At 46.4% G+C, this 25010-nt stretch overlaps 1 protein-coding gene across 4 annotated transcripts in view; it reads left to right on the plus strand.

The window, feature by feature from the left end:
* Positions 1-25010, plus strand: part of LOC111862707 — a 268559-nt gene that overhangs the window by 210314 nt on the left and 33235 nt on the right. For all 4 annotated transcript variants that reach the window (XM_033750765.1, XM_023848323.2, XM_023848326.2 and 1 more), the window contains one exon: positions 9657-9764. In XM_033750765.1, the coding sequence (XP_033606656.1) occupies positions 9704-9764 (61 nt within the window). In that variant the 5' untranslated portion in view covers positions 9657-9703. The remainder of the gene's footprint in view (positions 1-9656; positions 9765-25010) is intronic.

Raw genomic sequence — 25010 nt, forward strand, 5'->3', positions numbered from 1 at the left:
TTTGCATTCGTCCATAAATGGATGTACAGCCCTGTGTTGGGCCCTCGCCTCTTCTTCATTTCCGTAATTTCTTTACACAGACGGCAGGCCTCCTTGGACGAGTGATCATCCAGTAATAAGACAGCTACTTACACACAGAACAACACAGACATCTGTGGCTTTGACAGGGTTTCGAACCCACGATCCCAGAGTTCGAGCAAACGAAGACAGTGGCCACTGTGATCCTCTAATAAGTTTTTCACTGTTAGGAAATTCTTAATGCGATGCATGGGCTTGATGACGTCATTTCAGGTATAAAGTCGCTTCAATCATAAATAAGCCAACAGCGCTCCCAAGGGCCCTGTCGGCCGATGTTCGAACAGAGCACAAGCCGGTTAGAAGTTCAGCAGCACATGAGTTACAGGGCCCATTGTGGGGGTCGATCTGTATGCTAGCTGTAATACCGAACTGGGTCATACGTCATTGTGGGGTGAGGTACTGAATTCGCTCAGAGCAGAGGGTGTGTTTTATTGGGACCGCAACATGCAGCCCTTGTCTTCAGCGATCTATAGAGCCTATTATTCTGTAATAGCTCGCTTGAAATTCATTGTATGGGATAAGTTGCAGAGTTGCCTGTGATTAATGTTTTGTCGAGGTGTAGGAAAAATTCAATAGTGGTTCATAATGGCGACAGCTGAAGGCTTGTAATTGAATTGAGCCCGTACTTCAGAGATAGAGCGTCCGCTTGTCTGAGTATGGTGAAGTGCCTCTGACTTCCGACTGCGGTTTTTCGTGTTCCGTGAATGGAACGAAAATATTTAACCTAATCATCGCCTTAGTAACTGAGTGTTCCCTCTCAACTTCCGCCCGAAAATTAGACAGTCCGCTTTACTGATTCTCTGTAGTACGTTGCTCCACCTTCACTTACTCCATAGGCTTACCTTACTTGCAAGTGTTGGATTTCAGAATGTTTTTACTAAGGTCTTTAGTGAGAAAGCCAGAAGCAAAGAGTCCACTAGGAAGACCTAGATATAAATGGAAGGACAGTATTAAAATGGATCTTAGGGAAATAGAATATGGTGATGTGGACTGGACTGATCAGATAGAATAGGGACCAATGGAGAGCTCTTGTGAACACTGTAATGAAACTTAGGATGCCCCAGGAGGAAAGGTCAGTATTCCGGGATGTCATAGTATCGGTCATTCTAAGCAAAGAAGCTTATATGTACACTTGTCCTATTCCGAAAGGTTTCATAGATACAGCTATTTCACTGCACAGTACACTGTACCCTGTACAGACGAGCAACACGCCATGCCCTCACACGAGTTGCGAAGTGCATTGATGTTGACGGTTGAATTTTCGAAAACGTATTATACTAGGCAAACTACCAACTTTGCCACTTGAACAATAAATACCGGTATTGGAAACAGTACATAATCTCTCTTTCTTATCAACAGTTCTGGAACTGTACAGTAGCGACTGTTCTTTGAAGGATTAATCCAGTCTATAACGACTGTTTTAAAAAACCTTACTTCAATCGTACATTTGCATTTCTGTAGAAGTGTAAAGGCCTGAACAAAAGTCACTTCCAGGAGCTGACGCTTCTATACAATAATTAAGGAATGAATATTCAGCAGTGGTTCTGCTGGACTGTTCAGTGCGGCAGTGACTTACGCTGCCAACATCCCGTACGCAGTGAGTGCCAGAACTGCTGCGGTCTTGTTCAGGAAATTGCAAGTTATGTGCGGTTTCGCACATTAGGGTTATAACGCCGCTTATTTCGGCACAAGCCCCCGCCGACTTTTCGGAGGAACGTCAGATAGGAGGCAAGCTGCAACCCGGAAGATTCTGATGACGGTCACCGCTGTAAAGACCTCAAATCCGACGTAGCCATTACCCAATTCGTAGTCGGAATGATTTGTAAAATTTCGTGCCCCCCCGTCTTTTGGATTAGGTCCTCTAGCCTGTTCCAGTTCGGCATTAACTTCTAAATCTATGAATCCGTTTCAGACATTTCGTAGGACTCCTTGGTCTGGGGATCGGCCCATAGTAAGGCCCTTATCTACGCATATAAAGTGATCTCACCCACATCCAAACCTCTAGCGGGATTTGAATTCACGATCTCGGTGCTGAAGACAGTATGTAAAGGTATATCTATGCCTGCTACAGGGCTTCGAGGCACATGGGGTTGTGAGACATCGAGGCTCCCACATTTTCTAGACCATCAGCTCACAAATAGCGGTCAGGTAGCCTTAAGCGCTGACCGCCCTATGCTCCAAGGAAGATTCCTGATACTCATTCCTGTTAGAGGCTGAGTCGACCCAGGGACAGTGCAGCTGGAAGGACTAGGTCAATTGAAAAACGATGCCCTCATCGGGAATCGAACCCACGATCTTCCGTCCTGTAACATAGTGCCTCAACCAACTACGCTACCTCGTGCCCCGAAGACAGTACTCGTATGTGTTATTAGATACTGTCATGTGATTTAGTGATTACAAGTACGTATATACGGGGGTTCGACTTGTAATCGGATTCGTTATACATACCGGATATAACTACAAATAACTACAACGGTCTCACTGAGCTACGCACTTCATAGTTCACTGAAACTACAGCACACATAGAGTCTTCTCTGTCTTCATTAGCCGTTGCTTGGTAGCGACTTCCAACGGCGGACGTTCCCCTTCCTCTGGGTACCCGAACTGTCTCCCCCCCCCCTCCGCCACAGCTACCAGCTTCTCAATTTTTCGAACAGCAACTCTCAACTAACTCAACTGAATTACTAGTCCTCGTTATATAGCCCCGGCACAGACTGCACAGAAAACATATGTTGCATTATTGCGTGTTCGCTCTTTCCCGACGAAATGACGTGTCCACAGAGCTGTTCCCTAGCAACGGCTGTTGTGCTGTCATTTGTTTGCAGTCCTGTCACTTGGCAATGGGTCTGCATGTCACAATGCTCTGATTTACGAAGGTCAGAAAATTTACACCAGTTGAGCACCGCCTTCTAAGGTTTGACGCCGTGTACTCTGATAGACGCTTACCGACGCTTCACAGCCACCGCCGGCCGTGAGAGGCTCAGCTGTAGCTTACACATCGCTTTGCGATGAATGGTTCGCTTCTAATCCTATTATTATTAATACCGACTTCTAAATCTCATTAAGTGCGCTGATTAGCGTTCTGAAATTAGCTGCAGTCAATCCTCTGACGGCGCAGTGAAGGGAACGAAGCTCCAGAATGAGCCTGAAACCAATCGCGTGTGTGAAAGCATTAATGAGATTTCAGAAGCAGAGCCTTGTTCTGATAAACTGCTCTGTCGGTGTACTCGAAACAGCGAATTCTAAAATCAAAATATTGCGTCCATTTTCAGGGTACAATAATAAATCAAGAAGAAACTAGTAGAAGGAGACGGAAATGATTTGTCACCAATATGAGAGAACCAAGGTTCAAACGAATTATTACTTAGCAGAGGAGGAGGTAAGGACGTGTACGAATTGCGTAACGGGGAGCCGGGATAGCTCAGTCGGTATAGCGACTTGCTACGGGCTCAGCGGCCGAAATATCAGTTAGAGCGATATGGATGTTAGCAGGCAGCTTCATACCCTGGCCTGGCTCAGCCGGTAATCGAAGCCCGCATTCTAGTCACTGTACTATTGAGCTATCCATCCCGGTACGTGATTTGAATTGAAGGACTGAGGAAGACGTTCATATTTCTGGCAGTCTGCTTGTTGTCATTCTCTCACTTCGAGCAGGACCTCCCGATTATAAACGTTGAACATGAGACGTACACATGTATGCCAGTATATTTAATGACGCTGTACCACCTGTCAGGGCAGGGCATGTAGCACGAATGGGGAGAACAGGAATGCATGTAAGATATTGGTGGGAAGCCAGAAGGAAAGAGACCTCTGGGAAGACCAAAACATAAGTGGGTGGAAAATACTAAAATGGATCTTAGAGAGATAGGATGGGATGGTATGGATTGGATTGATCTGGCTCAGGATAGGGAACAGTGGAGGTCTCTTGTGAACACGGTAATGAACCATCAGGTTCCATAAAATGCTGGGAAGTTCTTGAGTAGCTGCAGAACTGGCTGCTCATCTCCATGAAGTTAGTTACTTACTAACAAACTTTCATGTTCGGAAATTTCGGGGAATGAGACGAACTCTGCTCTGTTGGTTTGTTACCTCCATCGCCAAGTGAGATAGGAAGATGGCCATGAATAAGTAAGGAATCAGAATGATATGTCCTATTTCCGAGTAATTTCCCATCATCTGATTAGAGTAACTGAGGAATCTCACGAGAAACTTCGGAATAACTTGCAACCCCTCGAGGATTGCAGCAGAATTCGAAATGAATACAGCTGTACAGTGTTGCCGCTACATTATTCTGCTCGGTTCCGGGCAGGATTCAAATGAAGGTTAGGAGAATGACCCGCGAGGAAGTTAACCGGTAAATGGGACGTTAACTGATCCTTGAGCTGCTCCAGACGTTGCGTGGCGTTCAGTGAGGCAAGATCATTGTCAAGTACCACAAGCGCATCGAAAGTTTAAGGTAAATTTACAGCTATTATCAGCGGTTGTATTTACTTCGCTGTCATCAATGTACACGCTTCATAACCACTGGGGATACGCTTAAATGAAGACTTCACTGGACGGGAACAGCTACAATTATATACTAAGATACTGAACTTGATATAATAACGTACACTAAGCGATGCTGCTGTCTAGAGGTACGCTTTGAACGATTTCGACGAAGGTGGACACTACAGTATTATCTAAAGCGTGCTGTCTTCTGGGATATAAAACCCTGTAGTCAGTTGAAAGTCAGTCGATGTTTCGGTAGGACATACTGCCTCTATCTTCAGGGTCGAAGAATAAGCCCAGCAAGCATGAAAGCAGGAGGTTCTGCTTGGCGCCCGCTTTCACTCTTGTATCTATCTCGGCTTATTCATCGACCTTGAAGATGGAGGCAATATGTTCTTCCGAAATTCCGGTTGACTTCCAACGGACTTAACGGCGTTGTGTCCCAGAACATTGAACTCTTCATAACAGCCGCCGCTGAGAACCTCAAAACCTACTTCATGTTATCTTCCACCGAGGCCTATCACAGTGGCCGCGAGGTCTATGGCATGAACTTTCTTCTTCCAATCGAACGCTGGGATCGTGGATTCGAATCCCGCTCAAGGCATGGATGCCTTTGTGCTTTTATTCTTTGTGTAGGTAGCGATCTTGGGACAGGCTGATCCTCCGTCCGAGGAGGCCTACCGACTGTGTAAAAAGGTCAAGAAACTGAAAAATCAGCCGAGATGCATGAGGGCTGTAGAGCCGTGGGTAGATATGTAGACAGATAGACAGACAGATGACCTTCCACTGTCTCCTTCCGGCCCTATCCGTAACTACATACTGCAGACCCTGTTAACGCTCGTGAAGACATAGACCTGCATCATAGCATTCTGCAGTCTTTTGTTGTAAGTGTTCGTTATCAGCTTTGAGGTGACGTCACGGAATTCGATTAGGGAAGGGAATGACGCTGCAACGGTATTGGAACTAAGGCGCCTCTCGAATGCTAGTCTGTAGCGTCACTCCTTTGTTTCGTCGGGGAATGTGCTGCCGTGAGAGACTACCAGAGACAGTTTATCGATTGTACAGTTGTGAAGCTTACTGTACTCCACTGTTAAATATCTTCGTGCTGCCTTTTGCTGTGTACATACTGGTTACCGCGGGAATTTGAAAAAAAGAATAATGCATAGCCGCTCTGATGTGACGTGTATACGCCAATCCATCACGCGCACCGACTGCCCTGTTCTGCAGAAAGTTAGAGGTCCTCAGATGTTTGTGTACCCGGGATTATTATTCGGTTCTTGCGTCTTCCCAAGCCTCCGTCGGTTCTCCAGCCACTCCGTGCTGTCAGTAGTTCTGGGAAGAACGTTGGTGTAATAATATCGTGATATGACGTCGGAATAGCGGAGCCAGGGTAGATGCTCATTGTTAGGCAACGAATACATAAGTAACAATCGAAGTAATGTTGAGCTGTACAGATGTACCCTCGGTGCGTCGTGGTTTTTCAAGGTTACTGAAACTTAGCGAAATCCGTAACAGGTTAAAAAGTTAAAGCTATCCCTGTAACAGGCCTTTGAGGCCCATAGGGTTGTGAGATGTTGAGGGTCCCACATTATCTAGACAGTTCTCTCACAGATGGCGGTGAGATTGTAAGCCTTACGCGCCAGCCGCCCTTTACCCCCAGGAAGATACCACGTACTCATTTCTGTTAGAGGCTTAGCCGACCCCAGGGGCCATAGTGAAGCTAAAAGTTCATACTAGTAGTTCAAATTACATAGCCCACTGGCATTCAAAGGGATCAGCCTTAATGATATTGAAATTTGACCGGAAAGGGTTAGTTCTGTTTAGAGAACAAATGGTGAAATTATGCAGTGTTTTAGGATGCAACTGGGTTACAACCACCCAGACCGGTACTAGGGCCCACCTAGCCCCTATGCAATGAGTCCCGGGGGGTAAAGCGACCGGAGCGTGAAGTCGACCACTCCCAACTAGTGTCGAGGTCAGGAAACGTGATCTATACATGCACTCTTCCATAATCCTTCGTGGCTTACTGCTTAATTAGTTAAGCGCAGGGACAAATTTGCGGGTGGCAGTAGCAGCGAACGGCAGGAATTTGTACTCATTCCCAGATTTATTCTCCAATTTTATTGCAAACCGACATTTCTGCCTGTTCAAATATCTCTCCTGTTTAATTGAAACAGTCGCCGAAACTTGAAGCACGAATTTCGCCCAGACTTTGTCACATGAACTAGAATAACAGTTATACATTTTCGCCATTAAACCGTCAGTGGTGTCTGGCACGGAACATAAAGTTGATATTAACATGTTAAAATATTAAAATGTCAGCCTTGTATCAGTTCTGTAGAGTTGTTAGGATTACAGCTCGTAACTATATGTCGGGAATTATTCAAGAACACCTTGCAGCTTTTTATTACCCTACCCCTGTATGCATTTGACAGCACATCCGAACCAGAGTGGAGCGAAAATGCAAAATTAATTCCTGTTAACGACCTCCTGCAGGACCGAAACGACGTGTATGTACTGGGACTAGTGAGTTGTATGGTCACACAGTCCCTGTGCGGTTTCCGTAACCAAACTTCGTTCCAGATCCTACACCCCATCAAGTCTGTTAGTAGATTTCTCTGTTCTTTTATCCTGATGAAGGCGCCACGCCACAGATTGCGAAACCCCTAGTTCCGAGGCAGGGAAGGACGTGCAGTAACAAATAGAGTAAGCGGCCTCCGTAGTCTAGAGGTAACGTTCCCACCTCATGACTCGTAGTACGCGGGTTCATATACCAGGCGGAGGTCGTCGAATTTTTAAGGGCGGAAAAATTCAGGGAACAAGTCCTCCGGGAGGGACTTTAAGCTGTGTGTCCCGTGTCGTAACTTTACGGCACGTAAAAGAACCCCATATCCCCAAAGGGGATCACTGAGCCAAATTCCAGGACGTTTCCCGCACAACAATAGTCTCTAAGGCCTCTCATAGATGGGGGAAGCATTATAGACACCGCTAAGCAAGTGGCCGAACTCGCTTGCTCGGCGGGACTGATGGTACACACCATTTATCGGTAGGGTATAGAGACTGGTAGAATATCATAGAGGGAAGCACAATAGATCAAACTGGTCGCGGTGCTTGGGGAAACCCACCCTCTCTAAAATACTTAACTAACAAATAGAGTAAACCCTCGCTAATCCCGATTAATTGGCGCGGAGATCGTTCGTAATATTGAAGCAAAAGATAGCCCTGAAAGGGCCGTGATAGCACAGGCGGTTAGTCGCTGTCTTCCCACCTCGGCGGCCCCGGTTCCAGCCCAAGGTCAGGTCAAGTGGGGTTTGTGGTGGACAAAGTGGCGATGGGGCAGGTTTACTCTGAGTACTTCGGTTTTCCCTGCCAATCTTCATTCCACCAGTTGCTCCGCAATCACCCTCACCTATCATCTGGGGCTGGTACAGTAGGCCAGAAGTGGCCGCAGTACAAGGGGCTTAGTCCCACTCCACTAGCAATAAAAAAAGTGTAACCGGATTAGCGAGGAGTTACTGTACTGTTCTTCCTAATCATGCGATGCATTTGACAGAAATCTGGTGAGAAGACAGTATCGCAACGTGTGTTCCCTCTCTTGATACGTACCCTGTCTCTCTGTATTTGCGTTCCTTTGGACACGATGCGTTTCAAGAATTGAAAGTATTGATTGTTATGATCGGAAATAAACTGAATATTAACATAATCATGATATAGATGCCAAACGTTATTGAAACAGGTTCTTCCTTCCTGTTTGTACGTTGTGTGTTGCAAACGCGTAAACGTTGATGACGATATCAAGAACTGAGCGTTGTTACAAACGTTTATAGGATCAGCACCACGGGAAAATTAGCTGACATTACTTCTTGTACTGACGGAACGCGGAGACACGTGTCTACATTTCCAAACACTTCGTGCCCCCTCGCGGTTGGTCATCAATTTGCCTAATTCGATTACAATCCCAAATGCGGCCGGCAACAGTACAGCTTCGTAGTTACGGAAGGTTTGTCAGCAGACGCCGCCTGAATGTTGTGTCTGACATCCGCACGTTGCAAATGTCAGTATTCCCATTTCGCTGCCTAAACTCGGGAGTTGCATGGCAGATACCAAACAGCCGCACTATGGCCCTGGGGTCGACTCAGCCCTTAACAGATATGAGTACCAGGAATCTTCCTCGGGGGTAAAGGACGGCGGGCGCGTAGGGCTGACAACCTCACAGCCAGCTGTGAGCCGATTGTCTAGAAAATGTGGGAGCCTCGACTGTCTGTTACAGGCGTAATGTTATACCTTACCTGTTGCGTCTCAGATTTATACCTCCATCTGTTCGTTGGATTTCCCTGTTCTCAGCTTTCGTTGAATTTGTATTTGTTACTAATTTCATAATTATGTTGTGCTCCACGGTCCAATATGGGATTACCATCCCTCTGTTTTTTTTTCCGAATCACACGTTTACCGCTGAGATAACACATTGGGTTTAACTGCCTTCTCATTCGACTTTTTTTTCCTACTGTACTTCCAAATCGCACGGTACAGCGTACATCATTTGATGACAGTGTTGTCATGGTAACGTGTTGTTTACACACTTGCCGTTAACGTTCCCCGTCCCCCCTTCTCACCGGACTTAGCCCCCTGTGATTTCGCTTTGTCTCTCAAATTGGAAATGCAACTGAAGGGACGACGTTTTGAAACAGGGTCTGACAGCCAAAGGGAACCGCAACTGGTACTCGACAGCATTAAATAAAATGACTTGCACGGCGCTTTTGAAGAGTGGAAAACGCGATGAGACGGCTGCAGGAGATGGAAGCCAAAATTGAGTAAGTTAAGCCAACATTTCTTTTTTGAGCTAGTCCGGGAAGTTTATTGTAGTACCTCGTACATTGTTTCCGCATTTCACGTACGGTCCGCTTCATCTGCGATAGCGAGCTATAATCCCCCCCCCTCGCTCTCCCGCTCACTCACACACACATATACACACATAGACTTGTACAAAAACGGATGCTTGTGACATTACGAGAATGTGTTGGCGAATGATGCGCCGAGGCCGAAAGTAACTGCTTCCACTGACCAAATTGACCACATTCGCTCTGTTGCAGGTGAAATGATGACGTTGCAGTGAAGAGTGGGTGCTCCTGGCTCGGGAATGAGGTTGCCATTGGTGACCCTGTTACCAGTGATACTATTGGCGTCCCCGCGACAAGCTGGTGAGTAACTGCTGATTATTTCAGTGCAGTGTCTTCACAACTTGGTACTCTGCATAGCTTTAGAAAACGTCGAATGGTGTATCTTGATAACAAGAATTCGAAATCCTTTCCATCGGCAGCACCAGCATCGGACAGTTAAACTTTCGAAGCCTCAAGTTAGTCTAAGTGATATTCAAGGGGCCGCGCCATAGCTCAAGCGGTTAGTCGCTGGCTTCCCATCCCGGCGGCCCGGGTTCGATCCCGGGTCTGGTCAGGTGGGATTTGTGGTCGACAAAGTGGCGCTGAAGCATGTTTCCCCTGCCAATCTTCATTCCACCAAATGCTCCACAATCACCCTCACCTATCACCTGGGGCTGGTACAATAGGCCAGAAGTGGCCGCAGTACAAGGGACTTAGTCCCACCCCACTAGCAATAACAAAAAGTGATATTCAAGAATCTGATCTCTCTTGACTTTGAGCGTAAGAACTTCACAACGCCCTGATCAGTCTGCATTTTGGAAAAGCAGGATTTCTTTCCCCCAGGAAGCTGACTTCAATTCCGATGTGGTTCCCTTTCTGTCTGCCACCCTGTCACCTCGGGAAAGGGCACTTACAAAGCACAGCCCACCAGGAAATGGGGCCTGTAAGTCTGTACTCCCTACAACTAGAGGTCCCAGGTGCAATCTGAAGGGAATATATGCGCATGTACTCATCGCCGATCATAGTGGTCGCACGGTCAAAGATATGAAATACCTTCCTTCACTCGAACCCTGGGATAGTGGGTTCGAATCCCACTCAAGGCATGGATATCTCTATGCATTTATTTGTTTGTGTTGTCCTGCGTAGGTAGCGGCCTTGCGACGGGCTGATCCCCCGTACAAGGAATCCTACCGACTGTCTAAGATTAAGGAGTTGAAGTGAAACGAACTGTTTTACGCATACCCTAGATGGACGGACGGACGGATGAATGGATGGACGGGCAGGGAGGCAGGTAGGCCCAGCAAACGTTGGATTGAGACCGGAATAAGCTGTTAGTCTATCAGCGAAACAGTTAAATGGAAGATATATAATTTATGGATTCTTCATTCCAAATCCCCTCCCTACTCACAGGGTGAATTTAATACTTACGTTCATCTTGGACATATATTTCGTAAATAACTGGGAAGTTTGGCCTGCAAAGTCTCGATAGTGTTTGAGTTATGAGGGCCAGGCGAAACTCATTCCCTCTCTGGCGTTACTTTATGCCCGTGGAACCCACCCGCATTTCGAATGTTAATGGCTCAAGGGGGTGCAGATGTAATACAGAAATAACGTGTTTCAAAGTTACTTCATGTCTGAAACTTTCTGTGCTCTTTATTTTACTCGTTGGGGGGGGGGATTTATAGCACGTGCTGCTGCTTACAGTTTCACTTCCTGTTCGTGTAACTCGAAATGGACACAGTGCGACTTCTCGCTTATTCCATACAATTTATTTTACTAGTCTCAAATAGCGGAAAGAGTGAACAGAATTCTCCCTCCCTGCCCCATTTGTATTCCTACTCCCTCTGTTTGCAATCCCAGTTTCTTATTGATGTTGGAGAAGAGGAGCTATTGCAAATAGAGTAGGAAACAAGCAAGCTACTTAAACTGCGGCCATTCGTGTTCATTCTTTCCTTGACCCGAGTATGTATATCATAATTTTAAGGGTACACTCTACTACAAAAACGGCCGTGTCTCCACTCCACACTTTGTTGTGCATAACTAACTGGATGTTTCTCACACCTAAACATAAATAGGGCGGTTAGAAACCAGCTTTTTACCGAGGAACTTCGGATTCACTTCCTGGTGACTACTCTAAGAACCGTTATATAAATGAAGTGGCAGTGAAGTAAGTTTCCTCAAAGATTATTCGACCTTCCTCTGCTCATCACCATTCTGCCATTGCTTCGAACTCGTCATCGCTCCCCGACATCTGCGTCATTCCTGACCAGGCAGCACATCATCACACAATCGGACTTTAAGCTTGGGGCTTCCTTTCTGACCCGACATTTGTCTGGCGACAAAGTGGGGAAATATTAATGGCATTGATATTAATTCTTGTAGGCGCAAAACGAAACGTACTGATGCATACTGTCGTGACACACTGTAACGGATTTGATAAACGCGTTGCCAGGCAACAGCTCTGTAAACAAGGTCCAGCACACAACAATAGAGGAAGCTGTGTTTTCCGTGTGCGCCGTGACGTCACGCAACAGTAGGCGGTGATCAGGTGACATGTGTTTCCTGTGATACATGTCCGTTCCGAGGCTATGTAAGTAAGAGTTCAGGAGTACTCAGAGGAGTTACGAGTAGTAGCGGCAGAAGCAAGCAGTAAGCTGCAGGAGTACAGAAGAGTACAAGAAGTCGGCCTGTGAAGAATTAACGAGTGATTTGGAGACATTATGTGTACTGTAGTGCAGTGGTATCTGGAGTGTGTGATTTAAGGAAAGGTATATAGTTCCTGTGCTATAAATCCGTGAGAACTGGTGAGATAGAATGAAGAAATTAGCGTGCAGTGCTTTGTAGTGTGTAAATTAGCAGTAGTGTAATAATTAAGCTGCAGTCAGTCAATCATTGTGGTGGAGTCGGTTGGTGAATGAGTTAGTCGATAGTTGCTGTAGCTGAGGTCGGGGACAGTTCGAGAACCCAGAGCAAGGGGAACGCCCGCTGTTGAAAGCCGCTACCGAGCAATGGCTAGGGAAGTCTGAGAAGACATTATGTGTGCTGGATTTACATTGATCTTTGGAGTGTGTAACTCTGAGACTGTCGTAGTTCGTATTTACGATCTGTAAGTGTTCAGTAAATGCGATTACCAATCCAAAATACGTCTGTAGTCAGTCTAAAGTCGTGACGACATAAAGCTAGTTCTCTGTTATAATTCTTGTGTGACGTGAGGAAAACATTCACACCAAGGTGCGTCGCGAGCTTCACAAGTTTGAGGTCCACTTGTTTACAGTCCGAATAACATGGAGTTTCCTTGAATAAACAAAAGGAAAATAGAATTCGCTAAAACTGAGACAGCCACCCACCTCTTGGAGTCCTTTAGTCCCTGCCGTGACAGTACTGATCAGCTACAGTGAGCCCGTTGTCTGTATTCTGGAAGTAAGACGTGAACATGTGAAGACAAAGCAGTAGAACAGACATCGCGTGTGGGATTTCCCAGGGCATTCCTGGGAGTGTCTTTACAGGGCAGAATGACGAATGTATAAGAGTCGTACTGTTACCTGTATTCTCAAATAATCCTGTCATTGAGCTAGCTATACCATCTATTTACGGCCATGAAGTTGGAGTCAACACCATATTTGTATAATGCTCCTCTGGGGGCCTACTGGCCATAGCTCAAGCGGTTAGTCGCTGGCTTCCCACCGCGGCGGCCCGGGTTTGATCGCGGGTCTGGTCAAATGGGATTTGTGGTAGACAAAGTGGCGCTGGGGCAGGTTTTCTCCGAGTACTTCGGTTTCCCCTGCCAATCTTCATTCCACCAATTGCTCCACAATCACCCTCACCTATCATCTGGGGCTGGTACAATAGGCCAGAAGTGGCCGCAGTACAAGGGACTTAGTCCCACCCTACTAGCAATAAAAAAATTCCAACCACAACTGCATTGCTACGTACAGAGGAAGAACTGAATTCAAAACGTTCACATTGCAGACAGCAGCAGTAGTCACACGATGGAGCGGTCGGTTTAGTAGTGAGTGAAACCCCGAACTGTTACACAGCACATCATCAAGTTATACGCTAAATTGTCGATTGAATTTTAAGCTAAATTTCAACTCTGCGGATATTGCAGCCTCTATTTCTCTCACCTTTATCCGTATTTACTGCTAAAATTACATCGAACTGCATCAGCAGTAGATAGATTATTATTATTATTTTTAATTTCCTCGGGCGAAAAATCAATATTGCTTTCCGGATATTGGTTTTCTGGCGTTTGTGAGGTCGCGCTTGCTAATTGGTTCGCCGTTCGGAGCGGCAGCAGCAGAAAGCGGGCCACGCGGAGTTCATTTTGCTGCCCATGGGAAACATTAACGTCTAATTTCTCACGTGAGCGCTGAACCCTCACCTCTGCCCCCACCCCCACCCCAACAAACAAACAAATAACATCGCCTGTGGTCATTTACAGATTTCGCTCGGTTTGTAACAAAAGATTAAAATTCTTTCACACTTATCCAATGAATGAGCCGGGACAGCTCAGATGGTCTGGCGACTAGCTACGGGCTGGATGTCCGAGCGTCCGGAGTTCGAGTCCTATTCTCCTCGTCGTCCGGACCGGTTCAGGGGCCCAAGCAGCGCCCCACCCAGAGCGAACTGTGAGTTCTTTCCCCGGGGGTAAAATGGCAGGGGCGTGAAGCTAACCTCTCACCTCCAACTAGTGCCGAGGTCAAGAAAGCATGGGTCTATACATCCACTCCCCCATACGTCTTCATGGCCTAGTGCTTAATTAGTTAAGCACAGGGCAACTTTACCGTGCCAAATCCATTCATAACTTCGTTAGTCTACCAAATAGTGAGCTCTGTGAATAAGCTGATGGTCGATTAGCGACTACCAGCGGTATAAACAGATTTTCCGCCTTTTATGAAATTCTACAATTTTGTATCAATTTCACAATGGCTTCTGCATAATGAGGAGTTTCATAACTTCTACTCTTCTCCGTTTATAATTGGAATGATCAAGTCAAGGAGGATGAGGTGGGCAGGGTATGCAGCACAAATGGGGAGGAGAAGACTGCATGCAGGATTTTGGTGGGAAAACCAGAAGGAAAGAGACCATTGGAAAGACCATGACAAAGGAGGGTGAACAATATTAAAATGGATCTTAGAGAGATAAAATGGGATGGTATGGACTGGATAGATCTGGCTGAGGATAGGGACAGGTGGAGGGCTCTCTTGAACACGGTAATGAATCTTCGGGTTCCATAAAATGCTAAGTTCTTGAGTACCTGAACAATTGGCAGCTTCTGAAGAAGGGCTCAGCTCCATGAGTGAGTGAGTTAGTTAGTGAGTTAGTTAGTTAGTTCACAGTAGCCTGCGACCGCACCCAATCTCGAGCCAATTGATTGATTTTCAGGCACCCATGCCTTTAATACGTGGTTCGTACGAAATCGAACTCCGGTTCCTCTACCGTCCAGCCCTTCCCTTTGAGCTCTGCAGCTTACGAAACCAGAGTCGCATATGCGGCTCTTGTTCCTGCCCGCGCCTGCCTGAACATTATTTACAGTTGCTCTGTTCTGTCAGCTGTCTCCGGCCTGTCTGTCTGTCATCCCGCCCGTCAGGCTCCGACGCGCCGTATTCCGCGCTCTTTACGATACTTTTAGCCCTATCGCGGACTCAGAAACACGAGGAATGGGGTGACAAATTTGGGCACGCCCATGGAAGTATCCGAGTACGCAGTAAAGTAAAGTAAAGTAGTTGGTTGAGGCACTAAGCTGCAAGCCGGAAGGTCGCGGGTTCGATTCGCGATGAAGACATTGGATTTTCAGTGAACCTCATCCTTTCAGCCGGACTGTGGCCCTGTGGTCGACTCAACCTCTGACAGAAATGAGTACCAGGAACCTTCCTGGGGATAAAGGGCGGCCGGCGCGTTGGGCTGACAACCTCACTGCCATCTGTGATCCGATTGTCTAGCAAATGTGAGAGCCTCGACGCCTCACAAACCTATAGGCCTCCACGGCCTGTTGCACGGATAGTTTTTGCCCTGGAAGTACCTGAATGTTCTGTGAATCTCCTTACGGCATGAAATGAGGTCTGTCGCGTACATAGGTTTTCGGGGTAGTTTCTTTCTCGGCGCGTTCGCATCTAAAAGTTACAAAAATGCGTTTGTTATGTTTCTGTCTGCCTGCTGACACACAACAACTCGACAACAGTTGAAAGAATTTGTACTAAACTTTAAATTGAACATAGTTACTATATGATTCTGACGATGGTGTATAACACACTGATATGTTGGGTTTTTGGACTTTATCCATCGTCCTGGTTTTTAAGATAAAATAAAAACACGACGTTTCGGAAACNAGAATGATGAACTCTACATGAATACTTACATGCCTTTTCTCTCCGTATCTGAGGCATAAACATTCGTTACTATGCTTAGTTAATTAAGCACCACTCCATGAAGACGTATTTGGGGGGTGGATGTATATATCCATGTATTCTTGACCTCGGCACTAGTTGGAAGTGAGTGGTAAGGTTAACGCTCCGGCCACTTTGCTCGCAGTTCCCATCGGATAAGAGTCTCTGTGTGCCCCAGAATCGGTCGCGACGTCATGGAACTAACTACATGGAGCTGAGCCCTTCTGGAGAAGCCGCCATTTTCACAGCTACTCCAGAACTTTGGAACCCGAAGGTTCATTTCCATGTTCTCAAGAGCTCTCCATTGGTCCTTATCCTCAGCCAGATCAATCCAGTTTATACTACCCCATCCTATCTAAGACCCATCTTATTATTAGCCTCCCGCCTAAGTCTAGGTCAGATTAGTTGTCTCGTTTGCAATTCCCATCTCAACACACGGTTTCCACGGATAGCATTTCCATTAATCCGCTCTTATTGCATGATAGACCTTGAGCGAGACACTCTGAAGACAGGATCTTACTGTCCGTGTATCGAGTCCGTCTGTAGAAGTAAATGTTGCTGATGTCTTCAGGTTAGGTCAACAATGCAGTATCGACAGAAACAGGCCTTACTCCGCTGTTTGCTACGTCCATCTACTGACCATGTTCGTAGCTGTCTTCAACACACAGACCGGCAGACTCTGCATCATTTAGTTTAATTATCAAAGTTAAAGGCAAAAGCTATCCCTACAACAGGCCTCGGAGGCCCATACGGTTGTGACACGTCGATACTCCCGCATTGTCTGGACAGTCGGCTCACGGATGGCTGTGAGGTTGTCAGCTTCACGCCCCAGCCGCTTTTTACTCTCAAGAAGATTCATGGTGCTCATTTCTCTTAGAGGCTGAGTCGACCCCGGGGCCATAGTGCGGCTACAAGGATTAGGTCAGTGTTTAGATTAATTATATGCATACAGGACGTTAATGAAAGGTGCGGACAAACTTTTGGCACGAGTTCCACATACCAAAACAAGAAAGTCCATATCCACATGTATCCGGAAACCATTACTTCGTGAGTCACAGCTGAAAGAGAACCGTGTAGACACCAGCAGCAGTTCAGCATTAATGTAGGCCCGCATGTTTTGCCACGTCGGCTTACAGGGCAAAGCTGGCACGTGCTGCGCGAGATGTTCTCAGTAACACCTGTCATGACCGATGGACAGGTAGAGGAGGACCCACTGCATGGCCTCCACGCTCACCTGACTTGAATCCTCTGGATGTTTACAACGAAGAGGCATATCACCACCGCAGTGTGGATGCAAATGCCCCGGCTCATGATGAGACGTGTCGAGGCGTGCACTGAATCTCACGGAGGGCATTCTGAGCACTTGTTACAAATGCACTCTTTCACCCATAACTCAGAAATAAATGTTTCCGGACACATGTTGATGTGGACATTTTTTACTGTTTTCGTGTGCGAAACAGGTGCCCAAGTTTTGTCCGCAATTTTCAGTGACACCCTGTATATAGGTGTTTAGCCTCACGAGGAAATACCGCCATGTCCCGCCCACCGTTAAGATGCCTCTTCTAAGCCCGAATTCTCCCATACTGTATTCACTTTTATAAATAATTCATCATCTTTATCTTCCCGACACTGCGTCGTAAAACCGGGAACTGATGTGACGGTTCGGAATCGTGTAAGGCTTCCGCGACCTCTGACCTTAAGACTGTTGTTGCTACTGCGCATGTCATGGCGCGGGGCCCACTGCTTACTCAGCGCTTATTTATGTTAATCGAAGCGTCTTGCGTCCCATGAGATGAATTTGTCACGGTAGATCGTGGAAACACAGGAGTGTCCGAAATCTACGGACAAAGATTTGTTATGTAAGATTTGAGGCTTTCACGGCGGTGACTATGAAGAAAGCAGTCTTCTGGGATATGGCACCGTGTATATGTGGTGTTAACCGACGTAATACCGGTTCTCACGGTCTCTTCGCTTGCGGATTTCTTATATTTTTCCTTCTACCCTGAAGATGGAGGCGATACGTTCCTCCGAAACGTCGGTTAACACCACATATACACGGTGCCAAATCCCAGAAGACTGCTTTCTTCAAAGATTTGTTATGGTTGTTTGTTTGAGGCTTACTGTGAAATGCTTTAAGAATATTCGGTCTGAAGAAACAAGAGGAGGCTAATGAAGGAAATTGGCCTTAATCATATTCTTGAGATGCTGTGTATTAGTGTCAACCTACGCAATTCTGTCACCGTATTTAATGGCGAGGCCTTTTTAAATTATGCACAGCACTCGCAACTACAAGTAATCATAACGCTGTCGCTAACTCACACGCTATGTCTTCTCAGTTTTCTTTCACTGGTCGTTTCCTGGTAACGTATCTTAACAATGGAAATTCTTCGGCTTATGTGATGACGTCGTTACTGTCCGGCGAATATCCCGCAACTGAACGTAGTGCTCCAACTGACTGGCTCCCAGACTGACGGCCATTTCATCCGCTCTCCCATACACCTTCATGGCGCAGTGCTTACTCACACACAGAGACAACTTTACCTTTCTTATCTTTTTATTCAGTATTAAAGAAAATAGCCAACAGACGTGATCCCCACAGTAACCCCACCCTCGCAACAGCGAACAGCAACCCCAACCCCAACCCCAACCTGACTGCTGAGGCCTGCTAACGACAGGTACACGAGGCTGTAACACTAAGCGAGGGAGAACAAAGCGTTATCAGGCGGCCGAGTGGAAAGTTACAAAGAAACAAAAGCACAACTACGACCGCAGGATAAACAGACAGTAACAAACGCATATGCCACACCGCACAGCTGAAGGAAATGCTAGGTTGGATCGGGAGCGAAGCACTTACAGATCGGAACTTCCCTTCAGGGGTGCACATGAGAGCACCCAATACCAATCCTCTATATGTGTACATACAGTGTGTCCCTGGAGGAAAGCTCAACATTCTGGGAGGTCATGGTATCGGTCATTCTAAGCAAAGCTGTATATGTACACCTACTCACGCTGGTTCTTCGCTCGCGGATTTTCTTCTTTTTTCTTCTACCCTGAATATGGAGGCGATACGTTCCTCCGAAACGTCGGTTAACACAATATCTACACGGCACCACATCCCAGAAGATGGCCTTCTTCATAGTCACGGCCGTGAAAACCTCAAATCTTACATGAAGAGTGAGATGTTCCCTTCTTGTGCCATGTCTCCGCGAGTCCCTCCGGACACCTCTGACGGCCTCTGTATCCGGTAACACAAGTTTTACGGTGACATGTCGCCATTTCATGACGTCCATACGTATCCGTGTCCTGCCTTCCTTTTGACGTCAGCCCGGTTTACTAATGACGAATTATGTCACGTCAGTACGGCTGTTGCATTCTCGGGCCTTCCGAAACGCTGCAAAACCATTTTGAGGCGGTTGGACCATTCGGTTGGTTGATGAAGCAGAATGCAAGGAATTGTGGACGAACATCGGTAATGATTTAGTTTGTATTATTGTGCCCAATATTAACAGCGGCGTTCTTTGCAGTTTAAGCTTAATTAGCACTCGCACCGCCGAGCACAGTGACCGTCTTCGCCCGCTCGAACACTGGGATCGTGGGTTCGAATTCCACTCGAGTCCTCGATGGCTTTGTGCATTTATTCTGTGTTTGTGTTCTATGTGTAGGTAGCGGCCTTTTTTTTCCCCCTTGGCACTATAGCCCCAGTGGGCCTAGGCCTACCTCTATGAACTCCGTTCACTTTGCTTTTTCTAGATCTTACACATACGGTAGGACTCCTTGGGCGAGTGATCAGCTCGTCGCAAGGCCTCTACCTGTAGACAAACACAGAAAAACGCTCACAAACATCCATGCCCTGAGTGGGATTCGAACCCACGATCCCGGCTTCTGAGCGAGCAAAGACAGTGCATGCCTTAGACCGCTCGGCTACCGTGACCGGCTGGGTAGCGGCCTTGCAACGGGCTATTCCCCTATCCAAGTGGTCCTGAAACTGTGTATGGGATCAAGAAACTATAAATCGGCCAAGGCCCAGTAAAGGGCTTTAAAGCCATAATAATAATAATAATATGCATCCTTTCCGCACATTTCGTGGTGTAGTGCTTAATAAGTTAGAAAGAGAGACAAATTTGCCCTCTACTTTATTGTATTATATTTCGATTTTGGATGAATCTGTCAATGTAATGAATTTCAGAATTCAAAAAGCCTCTTCAACATCATTGGACATCCTACAGACTCCTAGGAATATTATAACCGTCTTATTGTTCTCCCTCTGACGGATATGTCATCTGGTCTACTCCCATCTGTAATGTGAATCTTGTAGACAGTCGGTAGGACTCCTTGGACGGGGGATCAGCCGTCTTTAGTCCGCTACCTACACACAGGACAGTACAAACACGGAAAGAAAATACACCCATCCATGCCTCGAGTGGGATTCCAACACGTGACCTCAGTGTCTGAGCAGTGCCTAAGACCGCACGGCCCCTCTCATCGGCGACAATCGATAGTCGAAAGAAAATATAACTTGAAGAAAACAGTCTTCTGGGATGTGGCGCCATATAGATATTGTGTTGACCGACGTTTCGAAGGCGATACATTCCTCCGAAACGTCAGTTAACACAATATCTACTTGGCGCCACATCCCAGAAGACTGCTTTCTTCAGTCACCACCGCGACAACCTCAAATCTTACAAAATATAACTTAACTAGCTAACTGTTGATTGTAATCAACATGGCCGTGAAAGTAGAGCGCACCGCGCTGCATAGCTCCGAGCTCGATAATATTAAGAAACAACTACGAGATGGCTCACCAGGTTTAATGAGTCAATTCTCTTACCTTTACGAGTAGTAGTGGTAGTAGTAGCAGTAGGAGCTTTCTGCCCCATCGTATGAACTTGAGCACTGGGAGAAACCAAGGTATCGCATTTCTTATTGTGAGTTACACAGACTAGGGCTCCCGTTAAACCAACCTGCTCGCAGTCATTAGCAGTGGGGAGGTTGGTCTGGTTAAGTATACGTGTATGTTGCTGTCTCGTCACCAAAATGCAGGGCGATAGCTAACAGATGCTTTGAAAATTGGTACATTTCAAATATTTGGGAACGACAGTAACAAATCAAAATTAGATTCAGGAGGAAATTAAGAGAAGACCGAACTCTGGTAATGCTTGCTACCATTCCGTCCAGAATCTTTTCTCTTCTCGTCTGCTGTTCAAAAACATACAAATTAGAGTATACAAAACTATAATTTTGCCTGTGGTTCTGTATGGCTGTGAAACTTGGTCTCTGACATTAAGGGAGGAACATAGACTGAGGGTGTTTGGGAACAGGGTGTTGAGAATATTTGGACCGATGAGAGATGAAGTGACAGGAGGTTGGCGAAAACTGCATAATGAGGATTATAATTAGAATGATCAAGTCAAGGAGGATGAGATTGACAGGGCATATAGCACGAATGGGGCGAAGAGGAATGCATATAGGATATTGGTGGGAAAGCTGAAATGAAAGAGACAACTAGGAAAACTAAGACGTACGTGGGCGGATAATATTAAAATTTTTCTTAGAGAGATAGGATGGGGTAGTATGGACTGAATTGATCTGGCTGATGATTGGGACCAATGGAGGGCTCTTGTGAACACGGTAATGAACCTTCGGGTTCCATAAAATGTTGGGAAGTTCTTGAGTAGCTGCACAACTGGCAGCTTCTCAAGAAGGACTCAGGTGCATGAAGTTAGTTAGCATTCAGGTACGCTCTGCTTTATTTAAAATTCCTGAAATTATTTCCTGTTATTGGGACCTCCAACAAAGAGAAGGCGAGGCAAGTAAGGAACAGAACTGGTCTGCCTTGTTCTTTGTGTTGTTTTTTTAAACTTCGATGTGCAGAAGTCAGCTGTAGAGGATTCTTCTGAAAACCAGACGGATGTTTTCATCGTACACAATATACGCTGGCGGGCCTAGGTAATTGCCTCGCCCGCTGTCTGCTGGAGGGCGGTAGACAGATTTTCCTCGATGCGAGGCGAGAGGGAGTGCTCAAGGGAAGCGCGAGGCGCACTGAATCATATAAACCGTCGGCGGAAACTGGAGAACCGTTTCCTCTTCTCCCCTTTGTCTCCCTCTTCGCCGTTAAGGGGTTGCCGCTTTTCATTTCCTTGTGTGTTATGCCCGTGGGGGTGAAGGACTAATATTGCCATTATGCGCCACTTTGGCGAGGGATTACCCGCGGGTGCAAGCGAGGTTAGGAACACAACGTCCCCTGCTCCTTTTTTAAATCCCACCTTAAAAAGGAGTTACGACTTACTTCAACTGAAATTGGCCCCTAAACTACCAATTAGCTGATTTACATGTAAAGTTCCCCCACCCCAAGTCTCTGCTTACAGGCTGCGTCGGTTTGGACCCGAAGGCAGAGAAAGAAATAGCACGAGGTGGAGTAGTGAGGAACAGTTTGAATTCCTCTTCGCAACAATAGATCGATTGTCGTGTCGTTTCTTTAACAAAGGACACTGTCACACACAGGTTTATCGGCCATCTGAAGTGTCAAGGGATTCATGTACTCACTCAGTCACCCCTGCTGATGCCTTGCTTTGAGATAAGCAAAATTATTCAGAAGAATCATGCGTGTATCATGAAGTAAAATACAGGTTATATATTTCCGGATTTTTTCAATGAAATGTATCTATTTCATGTTATCACGTGTACAAGGGACTATAGACGGAGTTTTGATTGGTAATTGGATTTATTGAACAGCTACAAGTAATTATAGCGCTATCACTAATTCACACACTCTGACTCTTCTCGGTCTGCTGTGTCTTCACCGGTTGTCTGGTAACGGCTTCCAACGCCGTAGCTTCCTCAACTGCCGGCGACTCTCTCACGACTCTCCTCCAATCAGACTCAGATTCTTATGGCTGGCGGTTCACTATAGACCGGTCTGTGTATGCTACCAGCAGCGTGGTCACGTTCCTAAAGTGAGGGTGCGAGTGACCGCAGCACGTCAATGTAAATGCCTCCGATTTACAAGGAATTCGGGCTACTGTCGTGGCGTTTGGGGGCACGCGGTAGCGTAGTTGGTTGCAAGCAAGAAGATCGCGGGTTCGATTCCCGATGAGATCACTGTTATTTTTTCAGTTGACCTAATCCTTCCAGCCGCACTATGGCCCTGGGGTCAACTCAACCTATAACAGAAATAAGTATCAGAAATCTTCCTGGGGGTAAAGGGCGGCCGGCCGGCGCGTAAGACTGACAGCCTCACTGCCACATGTGAGTCGATTTTCTAGAAAATGTGGGAGCCTTGACGTCTCACAAATCTGTGGACCTCCGCGGTCTGTTACAGAGATAGCTCTATCTTTTTTCCCATGGCATTGGCCTGGGAAGACTTTGGAAGTCTCACAAAGCCAATATCAGGATTTTCGGTGTCCGGGCTGAGGTCTGAACCCGGGACCTATCGAATACGAAGCAGAACGTTGCCCACTCGACGGAAAATCCCGGCTTCTCGAATGGAGTCTCTGAAGTTGCTCGTGGCGGTGTCTTGCTTTGTGTCCCCTTTCATGCCGTGAACTTTATAATACATTGAAAAGCGTCCATGGTGCAACTTTATCTGCTGAAGCCTTTTACCTTCAGGTGACGTCAGAAGCGCGCGCCCTCTGATGCCAGCAACAGCTGACAGAACACTTCAGTCGGAGAGAAACTTCTCTCTGTCTTTTGTTTCAAACCACCCAGAAACGTGTATTCCTTCAAAGCCTTTCCTTTCTTTTTTGCGTTCTGAGTGAAAAATCTGTAAAATTCGTTCACAGTGGCACCTGGTAATGTCCGCGTGTCACTCGGCCCGCGTCTTTCTTATCCCGAAGTACACAAAAGTTTCCTTTTAACCCAATGGAGCGCGAATTTCTCCTGCCTCATATTAAAAATTGATTTCCTCTCACGATTATAAAGATATAATCGCTGTTTATTGTTTCAGAGAGTCCCATTATCACGTAGTCACGTGACTGTATGCTGGGATTGGATTCATAATTGGATTTATTGACAATTTACATGTCCGAACTACAAATAACTAACAGTATCGCTGTTTCCGCACTTTACAAAATCACGCTAAGTCTTTTCCAGCAACGGACTGTTCACTAGTAGTTGCCTGGGAAAGGCTCCTAACAATGACTAGTCCTCTGCTTCCGGGCTCAGGTCCCCTCTGAATGTCGGCTTTCTTCCTACTGCCTCTGTTACAGCTGAATAATCCCCAGGCTTTTCATACCAACCTCCTAGTGTTCTCTTCACAGGCTGACTTTCAACTGACAACTGAGCTCCAGAGTCAGAATTACTTTGCGACTGGCGGTTTTCCTCCAATCAGTTCGTCTTGGTCCCAAGCCTCTTGAGACTCACGACCAGTAATTTTATTTTCCAGCTGAACACTTGCGTTCATAGTTCTTGTGCAACATCCTCTCTGACCTCTCTGACTAGATGGGTCTGTCGTTTACAATTGCTGCTGGTCCTCGCCAGCACAGTCATTCCCAGGTCCGAGTCTCGCGGGACTCATGATACATTTTACTATCTCAGACTCGAGATTCCCAATCTGAAGCCAACAGAGCTCCCAGGCTCGTGTCCTCATCACGGACTGAGTAAAAAGTATCGTTTCCAACAGATCCTCTGTTGTTGCTGCGGGAACGTATTTACGTAACCGTTATTGCTTATTATAACTGTTGCCTAGCAGCGAATGTTTCGTTGTTTGTTCCACGGTCGCTGCCTAGAAACGTGTCTGTATGCCACAGTATGCATCACGTACGTACATTCTGTGCCAGTTTTTCGTGTTAAAGCAAGTGGTACGTCTAATAGCCACAGAGCTTCAAGAGGCTGAAGTAACATGATAGAATTGTATGCCGAAAATTATAAAAGGCGATAAGAAAAGCTCACGGCAAAATGCAGTTTCAAAACGAAGGAACTCGCGACCGTCCGACTTGTAGCACACGCAGTAGCGCAGTTTTTCGAGGCGCTGTGCTACAAGCTGGAAGTGCTCCTGCAACTCATGCAGGCTGGAATGGGTAGGCAACTAAACTTACTTGAAGAAAGCAGTCTTCTGGGATTTGGCACCGTGTATATGTGGTGTCAACCGACGTTTCGGAGGAACGTATCGCCTCCATCTCCAGGGTAGAAGGAAAAATATAAGAAATCCGCAAGCGAAGAGACTGTGAGAACCGGTAAAATCAGA

Source organism: Cryptotermes secundus, unplaced genomic scaffold (assembly GCF_002891405.2).
Source record: "Cryptotermes secundus unplaced genomic scaffold, Csec_1.0 scaffold5, whole genome shotgun sequence".
Classification (NCBI taxonomy): domain Eukaryota; kingdom Metazoa; phylum Arthropoda; class Insecta; order Blattodea; family Kalotermitidae; genus Cryptotermes; species Cryptotermes secundus.